The sequence below is a fragment of the Ursus maritimus genome, unplaced genomic scaffold (genome assembly GCF_017311325.1).
Source record: "Ursus maritimus isolate PB19 unplaced genomic scaffold, ASM1731132v1 scaffold_13, whole genome shotgun sequence".
NCBI lineage: Eukaryota > Metazoa > Chordata > Mammalia > Carnivora > Ursidae > Ursus > Ursus maritimus.
In genome coordinates, this window is record NW_024423675.1 from 21,513,377 (window position 1) to 21,527,339 (window position 13,963).

Sequence of the window (13,963 nt, forward strand, 5' to 3'; positions counted from 1 at the left end):
TCAGTCCAAACATATAGTACACAAAAGTAAAAATCCTTAATTCATCAATACTGGCATCCATTACATTAAAAAAAAACAAAACAAAAAAACCCTTTTGGGTGCCTGAATGGCTCAGTTGGTTAAGCATCTGCCTTCAGCTTGGGTCATGATCCCAGGGTCCCGGGATCAAGTCCCCACATCAGGCTCCCTGCTCTGCAGGGAGTCGGCTTCTCCCTCTGCCCTTCCTCCCCACCTGTTTCTCCCAATCTTTCTCGCTCTCAAATGAATAAAGAGAATCTTAAAAAAAAAAAAAAAAAAAACCTTTCCATAAATCTACTTTTTTCCTACATAAAACTCAGAGACATGCCTTTCCCATGCTGCTAAAACAGTAACCTGTATTTCCTATAGCAAACTAATGATTTAAAGCTCATTTTTATTTATGAATAATTATTCTTAAAGCCTTAAACATTTCTCTTCCTTATTCTCAGCCTCCTTGTCTCCAGTCTTTAGAGATTTATACCTCATATATCACCATGTTAGCAAATCATTTCAAGCCAGTACTTCCAAAGGCAAACAGCTTACAGAAATTTTAATTAGCTACACTAATATGCACAAAAACTGTACCTACTAAGCTATTCACTGTAGTATTAGTACTAGCAAAAGTCTGGAAATAGCCTAAATGGCTATCGAAAGGGATGGTTAAGTAAATTATGTTAAGTCAATACGATGGAATAGAGTGAAACTATTAAGAGGAACTAGGCATCTCTGCATATCAGTTTTATGTAATGATTTTCAAATTATATTTGTTTAAAAATAGAGAAACATACACTATCATCAAACACACACACACACCCCCAAGAAAATCTCTCTAAAATGGAAAACTAACAATGGCTGCCTGTGGAAATGGAAAAGGGTGGGGAAAGGGAAGGCTTATATATTACACTGTATATCTTTTTATGCACATGCACTTACTACTTACTGAACATACACTTTTTCTTTTTTTTTTTTAACAAAATACTTTTTTGAAAAAGTGATCAAATATCCTTGATTGCATTCACAAATTGACAGTTTTTCAGTTCAAGTATCAGTTTGCATTATCAAACTGTTTCAGCCTCAAAATCTCTCCTATAACTTGAAAGACATGAGCTTTCCTATTTCACTTGTCCACACCATCATATACACATTTTTATTAAATGGTCACCTCAGGGGCACCTAGCTGGCTCGGTGAAGCTATGCAACTCTTGATCTTGGGGTCATGAATTTAAGCCCCATGTTGGGTGTAGAGATTACTTAAATTTTAAAAAGTCACTTCATGAATTTGAAAATTACATGTTGCCAAGCCACTCGTTCCAAAAACTAAACCTTCCCAGTCCAGTATCACAGCACCTAGCCAGTTTCTCAGTCATAGTAATCACACTCCTTGAGCCACATGTGGCTAGTGGCTACTATACCGTAGAGCATAGATACATTTTCATCATTGCATGAAGTTCTGTTGGACATCACTGCTCTAGACTAAGGGCTGGTAAACTAAGCAGGGCAAACTACAGCCTGCAGATGAAAGCCAGTTCACCACCTGTTTTTGTAAATAAAGTTCTTTTGGAACACAGCCATTCTAATTTATATTCATTTATATATTACCTGTGGATACTTTTGCACTACAACAGCAGATTCAAATAACAGCCCAAAATATTTAGTATCTGCCTCTTTGTGGAAAAAGTTTGTCAACCACTGCTCTAAACAATCAAATTTCATTGAAAAGAGCATTTATTTCCCTTGGGCTTCAAAAATAAAGTTCTAAAGGCTTGCACTGCATAAATGAAGAACCAATTAAACATAAACGAATGGCCATTTGATTTACTAAGTGCAAAAGATACTAAATTTATTAACATAAACCCACAATACCAATAAATTTCCTAAAGTATGCTTGAATGCTAACATTTTCTAAGCATCTTTATAAAATAGCTAGTAAAAGCACAGAAGGGGCACCCGGGTGGCTCAATCAGTTAAGCTTCCAACTCTTGATTTCGGTTCAGGTCATGATCTCAAAGTCGTGAGATCAAGCCCTGCAGGTTATTACTTATACTGATATTACACACCTATGAACAAAGAAGGACAGAATCACAGCTAATGAATATACTTGGTGAATAAGAGAAGACTTCTAGAAGGAAAGTATTTGAATTGAGTATTAAGGATGAGCAGGAGTTTGCCAAGTTTATGGGAGGAGAAAACAGAGGGAGGAATGGCAGAGCAACACCATTCCACTTTGAATGCAGGGGGAAAAAATAGACATGAAAAGGATTTACCAAGTCCTAGAAACTATGAATTCAATGCTACAGAAGCATGGCTTGAACACTCCGGGAAAAAGGAGGGAGTTGGTAGCAAGCATAAAGGCTGTAAAGACTAAAGACTTTAGGATCCGAATGCAAATGGCTTTACATGCCAAAGGAAGGAATTAAAATTGGATGTGATTTTATGAGCCAGAGAGAAAGGTACAGTTTTCTAAGATGTATCACGATTGATTTTATTTTGTAGAAAATTGACCCCAGGCAAATTGGATCTTGGACTATCGTGAGGAAAGACTAACCTAACAGCAGAGAGCAATTTGGCTATTGTGCAAATCAGAGATGGTGGACAAAAGTAAGAGAGAATGGAGAGAAACCAGATAAAGAAAACTACAGGCCTGCACGTCTACTTTTTTTAAATGTCCATGTGATATTTTCCCTTTTCTGTATTTGTTGGTATAGATGTATCCTTTGCATGGAAAAGGATTGTCAAAACTAGAGGCAACATGGCCTTTTTTGTTTTGCCTCCTATGGTATTAAGAAAGAAAACACATTAGAAAATGTAAAACTCAAGTTATGAGATCTGGATTACTGTCATGTAATTTGCTGTGAGGCTTGTCTTTGCTGTGAGACTATGGTCATGACAACCTCTAACAGCTCTGGTTTTCTCATTTGTAAAGAAGAAATAAGACTAAATGATCTTAAAACTCTTGATAGCTTTCTAAAATGCTATGATCATACTGATACACCTTTAATCTTCGTAGATCTAAAAAAAATGCAAATACAATCATCTATCTTAACTACAAACCAAATATGAAACATCTATCAAAACCAGGCTGATACAACCATGCCTATTATTATTTACCCATATGTATCTAACTACATGTACCTAACTACATTTATTTGTGAAGGATTTCATGACCTACATTAAGACATGTAGATACCAACTACTCATCTGTAACTTTATACATTAAGATACAGTCACCAACGACTCATTTGAAACCCTAAGGCAAAACTGAAACTGTTGTCAGTCAGCCATTTCACTTTCAATTAACACGTATCTTTCAGACATCTCCAAAAAGGAGCATTCTTTGATTGGAGTGCTTCAAAGACTAGATGAATGTCTGCAAAGTTGAATAGTAGTATTGTTGGGTACAACAGTTTCCAGACATAACACTATCCTATGGAATCAAGTTTATTTGAACCTCTTATTGACAAAAGAGCCTTTTAACAATATTCCTTTATCTATCAAAACAAAGTTTTTCAGATTTAAGAAATATGGTCTTGAGATTTGTAACCATAAACCATAATATGTGACTTTTTACTGTTGAAAAAAAAAAACCATTATAAATTCTTGCTCATACTAAAAAATCTAGATAGTCTGAACTTGTTTCTCAAGAATAACTTTTAAGCCTGATTTTATTTAAAAAGGATGGTCAGGTCAAAAGATTCTCTTCCTTCAAAACAAAAAGAAAAAGTAACATTTTTACTAAAAGTGAAAAACCCAAATGTAATCTTTCATTTCCACTGTTATAAATTTATGTAGTATGATTAACATCGCCTAAGTTAAAGTCATATTTCAATGAAAATATTCTAAGGTTTTTTAAACTGTAGTATTAAACTACAAGCAGAGGATTTTCTAGTGATGTTTTCTAGTGATGTTACATTACTTCTTCCAGTGTTTCTCCAAAAGACTTGATTTTTATTATATACTATTTTATACACATCAGAATAATTTCTTTAATGAACCCATGTGATTTTTTCTTGCTCCCTAAAATAGCATTATACATTTTTACTGAATTAACCAAAATAAATTCTGTAAAGATCTAAACTGTAATCGACCACGACCAGAGTATAAAATCCTTTACTGTACAAATCTGCATCACAGTTTGGAACCATCACTAAAAACTTTGTTCTTTCAAACTGCTTGTATCAATGAACATAAAACTAATCCTACCAACCCACAAGAGATGTGTTTACTGTAAAGCCTCAAATCTCAACTAGACACTTGGTCGAAGAAAACCTACCTTTATTATGATTTTTCTTACAAGTAATACATTGATATCAACTAATGCTCTCAGATCCTACAAGTTTCTTTTAAAAGTATATTTTGAAAATACACAAACTGATCTTATTCTATTAAATAAATTTTATTAATTCTAATCAAACAAATTTCACTCAAGAAGAAAGTGTAGTCGAATCAAGAACTTTATTAGAGGGGAAAATATTCAAAAAGAACAATCAGAAGCAGAAGTTAAATTATCTGTTTTTTGTTATAGCCCATGCTATCAAAATACAATTCAAAAGCAGAATTTTCAACTTTTCTCAAAAGCTGCCTACTAAAAAGTAGCTATTTTAACAACAAAGATGAAAATACATTTTAGAAAGCCCAGATCAAGTATATTATAAAGTTAGCATGAGTATGAAAAACACCACGTGTAATTTGTTTTGTAATGCCAATGTCCAAATACGAAAACTAGATGTTCTCTCTCCAAGTATATCTGATAAGATTCCTACAGGGACACCAGTAAAACAAGTAAAGTTAATACGCCGAAAACAAAATACAAGTTAATTATAGTACCTCACATTCCAAGATATTAATTCAAGGACACCTGGCAATTAACTGAAAGAATTATGAGAAAAGTTTACAACTGAATACCATGGGGCCCGTTCAGTTGTAACACAAAAATTACTTGCAGTTACAATCCTTTATACGTGTATAGTACCTGGTGATTTCCACGATACATTATGATAAAACAATTTGTAAAGTCGTGCTTTCTCGTTCTCTGTATGAAATTAGCACACACAAACTACTTTCGTCCTAAAGTTCATAAATCACCTATACCAATTACAACAGAGTGCGCAGAACGATAGGCAGCACTTCAAATCTTACTGTCATTATGGCTGATACTCACTTTACTCAGAAATGTTCTGTTACGAACCCTAAAAACTCTCTTTCATATACTTTTTGAAATCTAAGTGTTTGAAACTAAGCGGGACAGGAAGATAGACGTTCCTGGGCTCCTAACTTTGGGGGAGGAGAATTCCTGCCAGGATGGGCGGTGAAGAGGCGATTGGTTTAAACCTACCCTTCGCAGGCAGGGAGCTCGTTCCACCTGACCTACAGTACGAGCCCATCTACCCTACAGGACGAAGGACAGGTGTTCTCAATTCTTCAGCCAGCTCGCCTTCTCCTAAGAGAGCAATCAATGAAGGCTTCCTAAGTGGTCACTACGGTTCTCTCTCAACTCCCAGGAAAACAAAGATTCAGGCCCAGATCCCTGTCACTTCGCATTCCGTTCTGGATAATCTAGGTGCTCGATAAACCCCAGCACGCAGTCATTTAGCCAGGGGACGGAGTGGAGACATGAGAATATCTAAGGAGGGGGGAAATGAGTTACCAGAGAACTCGGCAAACTCTGAAGTTCTGCGGGTAAAACGCGGTTTCCCTGGAGGTCCTACATTCGAGGGAAGGTGCGGAATTCAGAATGTGAAAAAGCGAAATCGGGGGCGAATGAGGAGGGACCCAGAAGTCGCCGGGTATAGACAGGGACCGGGGGCTGCGCTGAGAAGCCAGTGGACTGGCTGGCCCCAAGGGCAGAGGTGCCCGGCGGGTCAGACCCGTGAGGCTGGCTAGGACCCCAGCGCTCCGCCGCGCGACCGGCTCTTCGGCTAGGTTTCAAACCGCCGCCCCCGGGAGGCGCTCAGCCGATTGGAAGTTCCACAACGACCGTCACCAGCCGAGGGCCGGAGCGGCAACTCCTCGGCAAAGCTCTCCCAGCCCTCCGCGTCTCCCCAAGAGACCAGACCCCACAAACTCCACCTCCAACCGAGGTCCCAACTCGAGTCCCGCCACCAGCTCCATGCACGCGGAAGGCGCCCTCTGGGACGGGACCGACGCCCCCCGACTGGGCTGCGCCGCGGGAGTTCGAGGGGCGCGACGGGGCCACGCGGGGGGCGGGCAGCACCCGCGTCCCTCAGTCCGCGCTGGGACGCGGCCTCGCGACCACCTCCGCCTCGCCCCTCGGGAACGGCCCGACCCGGCTCCGACCCACCCATCCCGCGCGGTCGCGGGCAGGGCGAGGACCCAAGCGAGCCTACTCCCCCCGCCCCTGCTCTTACCCATCTTTCCGCCTCGCCTTGTAGACGTGCCCGTAGGTGCCGCGTCCCACTTTGCACCCTTCGTACTCAAACAAATCCTCCACCCGCTCCCGCTCCGCCGCCAGCTTCGCCTTGAAATCATAATCCATTGTCTGCTTTCCCCATAGAGGCACCGGGACGCGGGGGCCGCCGCCGCTCAGTCCCTCCTCCTCCTCCCCCCGCGACCGCCGCTCCACTTCTCCAACAGCCGCCTCTCGGGCGCGCGCGCGCCGCCCGCCGCCCCGTGGTCCGCCTTCAGCAAGGGACTCCTCGGCGGCCGCGGCAGCCACCTCCTCCACCTCCTCCTCCTCCTCCGCGGCGGCGGCGGCGGCGGCTCCCGCAGGCAGCCCCAGTCCCGCCTCCCCCCTTCATTTCCTTGTTTTGGAACCTGGTGGGCCGCGCCGCGGCTTCCTCGAGCTCATTAACGAACCATCCCGCCCACCCCGAGGTCGCGAGGGCCCCTGGGAAATGTAGTTCCGAAGGCCACAGGAGCGGTTGAGTTTTGCCAGCAAAAGAAATACAGTACCCAGGTCGCTTTGGGCCTCTACAACCCCGCCCCCACGAGGCGTGCACGCCTGCGCACTGGGGTCGCCCCTCCCCCTCAGGTAGCGCCGGACTGCCAGTTTCTGTGGAGGTAGAAGGTTCAAAGTTGCTGTATTCTTTCTATGAGTCTGTGGGACCTGGTGGAAAGAAGGCCCTTGTTCTGGTGTGAGGAAGGTACTCCACTATAACTGCTCCAGGGCGAGAAGGAGAGTGGAAAGTGTTTGACAAGTGCTTTGCTAACAGTTTGCTCCAGCGGTTTGAGAGGCGAGGACTGTGGTTAGGACAGTTGTACTGCAGATTGTTTTTTGTGGCAGTTGGTCCGCCTGTTACCCCGCCCCCTCCCCCGTCCGACCGCTCATTGGCTGAGACTAGAGAATGACGTCCTCGTTGGTGCGTGGGTATCCCCAGGCTTTGGCTCCTTTCCCGCTCTTGATTGGTAATTGGGTGTGCTCGGTTGTTCCTGATAGGTTAATCTTTTTTCTTTACGATGCAAAAACCGTATTTCAAAAGCTGAGCCATCAGCGGTTTCCGAGCCCTAGCATGGGTCTGAGGAGAACTTCTGAGCCCTAACAGCCAATCATCCTTTTCCTCGCGCTTTAGTCAAGGTCTCCTCCCACCATATGCGGTTCCCACAGCCAAGCTTTGGCCATCTGTCTAAGGACAAAGTTCCAGGAGGATGCATCGTTTTAAAAACAATCATCAGGTTTGGATTGTAAAAGGTTTTTTACGGTCTATGCATAATGGTGACATTCTCCGAGAATGTTTAAGAAAGTCTCCTTAATCAGGGTGAACATTGATTCATTTAATTATTGCGTGCTTAACGTGTCAGTTGCATGGGATACAATCTTAAACATCATGCTGCTAGAATAGGACTAATGTACCACATTTAGTGGGAGCACAAAGGAAGAAATTGTCACTTTTATCTAAAGTGGTAAGGAAAGTTAATAGTGACCTGCCTGCTAGGTTTTGGAAGAAACCTGGAAATTTTGGTGTGTTGGGGAGGGGTGGAGATCATTTACTTACTACAAGAGTAAATTTCTTGGGAAACTTTCTCAGATCTTGAAGTCAATCAAAAAGTATCTGAGTATCTGAGTTTCTTTTATTTCCAGGAACTGTGATAAGTGCTGGAGATACTAGATGAAAACTGGTCTTTTTCGATCAGGAGAACTAAAACCTATTGAAGAAACATGCTGGCAAAATGAAAATAAACTGTGTCGGTACAAAGAGCAGTGGTAGAATAGGAAGACTTCTAGAGGAGTCAGGCTAGGCTTCACAAGGGAAGTCAGTTTGAGCCAAAATTTAAAGAACCTTATGTGAAGGGCAAGTGGGCAAGTAGCAGGAAATTATTTAAGGCAGGATGGCAAATACATATATAATGAGAAAACATGATATATTCTGAGAAATGCAACTAATTTGAATGTTACAGATTAAAGCAGGGAAAGGGGATATCTAAAAAGAGGTTAGACAGATAAGCAGAGGTCAGATTATGAACAGCAATATATATATATGTCAAATAAAAGTTTTAAATTTCATCATTTTATACATAATAGGAAGCCATTAAAGACTCTTGAGCTAAGGAGTATTATAATCAGTGCTATGTATGCAAAAACTCCTCCTGACAACTGTGTTCAGGGTAGATTGGAAGAAAATGAGAACAGTAAAGAAGCTATTGCCTTTGGGCACCTTGGCTGGCTCCCCAAGTTGGTAGAGAATGTGACTCTTGATTTTAGGGTCTTGAGTTCAAGCCCCATATTCAGCATGAAGCCTATTAAAAAAAAGAAGCAGCAGCAGCAATACCTATTGCCTCAATACTTATAAAATACAGGGATCTGAACCATAGAGTGACAGTGCTGATCATAAGAAAAAGACAGATACCAGAATTATTTATGAATCAAATTCAACAGAACCTAGTGATTAATTAAATGTGGGTTTAAGGGAGAGAGAATAATCCAAAATGACTTCCAGGGTTTTGACTTTAACAATAAGGTAAATAAAGGAATACGAGCAATTTTTAAGAGAAAAATGGTAAGTTTGGCTAGAGCGCGTTGAATCTGAAGTGCTTGTGGGACATCAAGACAGAAATAACAAGTAAGTTGAATTTAAATAAAAAATTTTTAAAAAAAAGAACAAGTAAAGAGATGAATATTTTTACCTGCCAACAAGAAGTCTGGCCTAAATGTAGAGATTTGAAAAGCATCAGTGTAGAGTATGGAGAATATTTTTGGGTTGGTTGCTGTTTTTAACTATGGAGTTTTGCATTCATTTTATCCTCAAAATATCCCTATTAGGTTTGATTTATGATTCTTATTTTGCATATGAACAAACTGAGACAGCTAGTAAATTGCAGAGTCAGGGCTTAATGAGTATGTACTTGGGAGTAAATGAAAAGTGGGAAAATGTTTAAGTGAAAAATCAAATATAGATTATGAAAAGGTTAACTAAAAAAATCAAAAAGTTTTACCACATCGTGTGTTACTAAGGAGATGAGGAAATAGTCTTCTACATTGCTAGTGGAAGTACACATTCACAAAATATATACCAATATATACATTAGATTTTGATCTTGGCAGCATCTATCAAAATTATATAGTAGTTTCCAAAAAAAAAAAAAAATAGTAGTACCACTCCTTGTGGTAGACGTTGTGATGTACCTCCCAGAATGGCTAAATAAAGTATGACATGTCCATCAGTGGATTATTATGCAGCCTGAAAGATAATATGAAGTCTGTGAACTATTCCTCTCATCTCCCTGCAGGGAGGCTCCATCTGCTAAGCCCTGAATCTACCACTGCATTTGCAATGAGGCCACACTCCCGTGCACTGCTCCCAGTCGATGACTGAGCATAGCAGGATGTTCCGGCAGGTTCATTCCTGCAGGATGCGGGATTCCTCTGATGTGTGACTTTGTCTTAAGGAATCCCAAGGTTTAAGCCTGTCTAAAACTTTCTTATAACTATGTTGCAGTCTGAGTCACTGACTACCTCAACCCTTCATATGCCCCCACCCTTCATGGGGCTCAGATCAGCATCTCTATCTGATTGTCTCCAGCTCCCTCCTTTTTCTCCCTCACAGGCATCTCCTCCAGTAAGTCTCTTGCATGTCTAGTCCCATCTTGGCTTCTGCTTTTGAGAACACTTTAACAATGAGGAAATTGTTTAGGCACTGATATGAAAAGACCTCCAAGATAAAATTTTAACTGAAAAAAAGCNTCGGAAGAGTGTCTGTAATATGCTAAAATTTTCATACAAAAGGAAAGATATGTATTTCCTTGTATATGCATAGACTGATCTCCAAAAAGACCGCAGGAAACCATTTGCTCAGGGAAGGTAAATGGCTTGAGAATCAGGGATAGGAGGGAGAATTTGTACTCTATTCCTTTCTGAATTTTGATTCATGAAATGTTGCCTTTTCAAAAGGTGAATAAATAAAATTTAAATGAAAAAGTAGGGGTGCCTGGAGGACTTAGTCAGTTAAGTGGCTGACTCTTGATTTCAGCACAGGTCATGCTCTGGATTGTGACATTGAGCCCCACCTGGAGCCCCACCTTGAACTCCCTGCTTGGCGGGGAGTCTGCTTGAGATTCTCTCTCTCTCTCTCTGCCCTTCCCCCCGTTTGTGCCTCTTTGTGTGTGTGTGCACACGCACATTCTCTCTCTCTCAAATAAATACATAAATCTTAAAAAAAAAAAAAAAAGGACTTGGCTAAGAAAGGAGGAAGATCGAATTGAACCTACCATAGTTGAGAGAAGTTCAGAGTTTGGTTTTGTTATTAGTTTGTTTTTAATAGGAGGAAGAAGCTTTTCATATACTGAAGGGAAAGAACTGGTGGAGAAAGAAAAGGTAAAAACATAGGAAATATTGGGGCTAAAATATGGAGCTTCTAGGGGACAAAATCCAAACAGAGGTAGCTTCACACGAAAAGGGAGAAATCTTCAGAAGGTGAGTGGGAAGAGTAAGACTAGGCCCCCGTGAAGGAAAGGGAATTGAAGAACTGAGAGATTCCTAGCCTCATTATAATAAAAGTAATAATTTCTATATAACATGGAAAGAATGATCAAATGCAGAGGAAAAAAAGCAGTAGGGCTTGAGCAGGGGGCTTGAAGAAGGAATGATGGGCTTGGCATGGGGTTTTTTTGGCAAGTAACCAGAGTGAAAATGAAAGCTAATGTTGAATTCTAGGCATTTTATATAAATTAGCTAATATGATCCTCACAACCATTCTATGAGGAAGATATGTATTATCTCCATTTTGCAGATAAAAAAAAAACCTGAGGCTCTAGGAAGATAAATTATGGAGTATTACAGTTAGTGATAGGATTTAACCGCAGGTTTCTATGACACTAGAGGACAATACTGTCAAGTATTAACAGGGCCATTTATCAAGATCAAATGATCCTATTGAGACAGTCCATCCTCTTTGTCTTAAACTCCACTTTGTATATGTTAAAAATCACTACCTCTACTTTCTTTTTCTTAATATTTGATTGATATCAGTCATCTGTTTCCACTTTCTCAGTGCGCAGAAGAGTCAGAGGGCTTATGAAATACAGAGACTGTAGGATTGCCACAGCCATTGAGATGTTCATTGTCTTGTAAAAGAGGCCTTCCTTGCCTTTGCTCTTCCATTCAAACAGCAACAGTTCTCTGGCCAATCAGATTTCAGAGTATTAATTGCCATGTAAATACCTGTAACTCTTCTGGGAGGCATATTCAGACTATTTAAACATTGATTAAAAGTCTGAGAACAAAGCTCCATTTAATAAGGATGGTCTAAGCTAAAAAGCTGGTAGGGAAACAGATTCTGATATCTTTAATACACAGTCAGTGTCAGGGAAGCTGAGGAAGAGGAATGAGAGGCAATGGGGCTTAAGAATCAGGCCTCTTGGGGTGCTTGGGTGGCTCAGTCAGTTAAGCATCAAGCTCTTGATTTTGACTTGGGTCATGAGATCGAGCCCCAGGTCAGGTTCTGGGCACAGTGTGGAGTCCACTTGAGATTCTCTTATCCCTCTCCCTCTGCCCCTCCTCCCACTTGCATGTGGGGGCTCTCTAAATAAATAAATAAACAAAATTTTTATAAAAAGAAAAATTAGACCTCTTCCTGCTAGAACTAGAATTAGACCTCTTCCTGCTAGAACTCCCAAACTAAGCGAGGGATGCCCACCTGCTGCTGATAGGGCGTGGGAAGAGCTGACAGCCTCTGTCAGTTTAAGGCTGCTGTAACAAATTGCCACAGACTGGGTAGCTTAAAACAACAGGAATTTATCCTCTCACAATTCTGGAATCCAGAAATCAAGGTATACCAAGGTTGGTTCCTTCTGGGAGAATCTGCTGCATGCCTGCCTCCTAGTTTGGTGGTTGTCAATAGTCCTTGGCCGTCATTGGCTTGTGGTAACGTAACTCCAGTCTCTGCCTCTGTCTTCACATGGCCATCTTCCATCTATGTCTGTGTCCAAATTCCCCTCTTAAAAGGACATTAGTCATATTGGATTTAGGCCCCACCCTAATCCTCATTGTACAAGTTACAACCTCATTGTAACTTTTATACATCTACAAATCATTTCTAAATAAGATCATACTCTCAAGTTCAAGGTGGGCATGAATTTGGGGGGAACACTATTCAACCAGCAACCATGCTCAGTTTTGACTGTCACTGAATGAGGGGCCATCCTGAAAAAAAGGAGGCAAATGATCTTTTCCCTCACCCCACACAATATTCAGTGGGAATGGGAGGGAATTTTTGGCATCCCCAGAGTGGGCTTTCTTATTTATATTTTTCTTTTCGTAAAGGTAAGTCTAGGAGCTCCTGGGTGGCTCAGTCAGTGAAGCGTCTGACTCCTGATTTAGGCTCAGGTCGTGATTCCAAGGTCCTGGGATCTAGGGAGTCTGCCTCTCCCTATGCCCCTCCCCCTGCTTGTGTAAACACGTGCTCTGTTTCTCTCTCACACATGCTCTCTGTCTCTCAAATAAAATCTTTATTTTTTTTTAAAGATTTTATTTATTTATTTGACAGAGACAGCCAGCGAGGGAGGGAACACAAGCAGGGGGAGTGGGAGAGGAAGAAGCAGGCTCCCAGTGGAGAAGCCTGATGTGGGGCTCGATCCCAGAACGCTGGGATCACACCCTGAGCCGAAGGCAGACGCTTAACGACTGCGCCACCCAGGTGCCCCTCAAATAAAATCTTTAAAAAGTAAAAACAAAAATAAAAAATAAAGGAGAGTCTAACTACAAGAATGTTATTAAAACACTCCCTCTCCGTCTTTTAGCCGTATTTCTCTGCTCTGATGACAAAAACATGTCATGGTGAATGAATCTGATCTTTAGAAATTAGCCTTGGAGGGGTGCCTAGCTAGCTCAGTCAGTAGAGCATGCAACTCTTGATCCCAGGATCTCAGGGTCGTGCGTTCAAGCCCCATGTTGGGCGTGGAGCCTACTTTTAAAAAAAGGGGGGGGGAAAAGTAGCCTTGTAAACAGATTACAAGATCTTCTTGTTCTTATTATCATTTTTTAGTAGATTAAGTATGGGAAAATGTAGGATTTTTCAAATATACAGTAACTACAGTGTGCTACAAAATAACAATGAAGTAGGTCTATTCAGCTGATGCGTATCTCAAAGAGAGCTGGGGATTTTTTTTTTTTTTCATTCAAAAAAGAAGAAAATTCCAAGTAGGATCAGGACTTCATAGCTACCTTATTTGTCTTTTTGGCTTTGCTATGTTTTCAGAAAAACAGAAAGAAAAAGAAATAGGAAGTTCACAAATATGACTTTGCCAACTATCTTTTCATTCTTTAAACTTCTTAGCCCCAATACAGCACAGATCATTCTCCGACATCTGAATGTAGCCTGCCCTGGGCTCTAAGCAAAAAACAAATAAATGATAATCACAGAGATATTAATAAGACCTAAATCATATGCCAATAAGGAATTTGGAAGGTTTGGCCTAAACATTAAAGTACTGAGTTCATTCGACACAGATAGAGAACCACAGTGACAGAAAAAAGTGATGGTTTCATCCATTTGTT

At 41.0% G+C, this 13,963-nt stretch overlaps 1 protein-coding gene and 1 long non-coding RNA gene across 3 annotated transcripts in view; one reads left to right on the forward strand and one right to left on the reverse strand.

The window, feature by feature from the left end:
- CDK19 (cyclin dependent kinase 19) overlaps positions 1-6,615 on the reverse strand; it is a 166,106-nt gene extending 159,491 nt beyond the window's left edge. Inside the window, exon 1 of one of the 2 annotated variants that reach the window (XM_040627638.1) lies at positions 6,384-6,615. In XM_040627638.1, coding sequence (XP_040483572.1) covers positions 6,384-6,511 — 128 coding nt within the window. In that variant the 5' untranslated portion in view covers positions 6,512-6,615. The remainder of the gene's footprint in view (positions 1-6,383) is intronic. The other variant, XM_040627639.1, reaches the window with a different exon arrangement.
- Positions 6,616-6,958: 343 nt separating this feature from the next.
- LOC103676998 overlaps positions 6,959-13,963 on the forward strand; it is a 45,415-nt gene continuing 38,410 nt past the window's right edge. Inside the window, exon 1 of the long non-coding RNA XR_572301.1 lies at positions 6,959-7,118. This is a non-coding gene — a long non-coding RNA (uncharacterized LOC103676998). The remainder of the gene's footprint in view (positions 7,119-13,963) is intronic.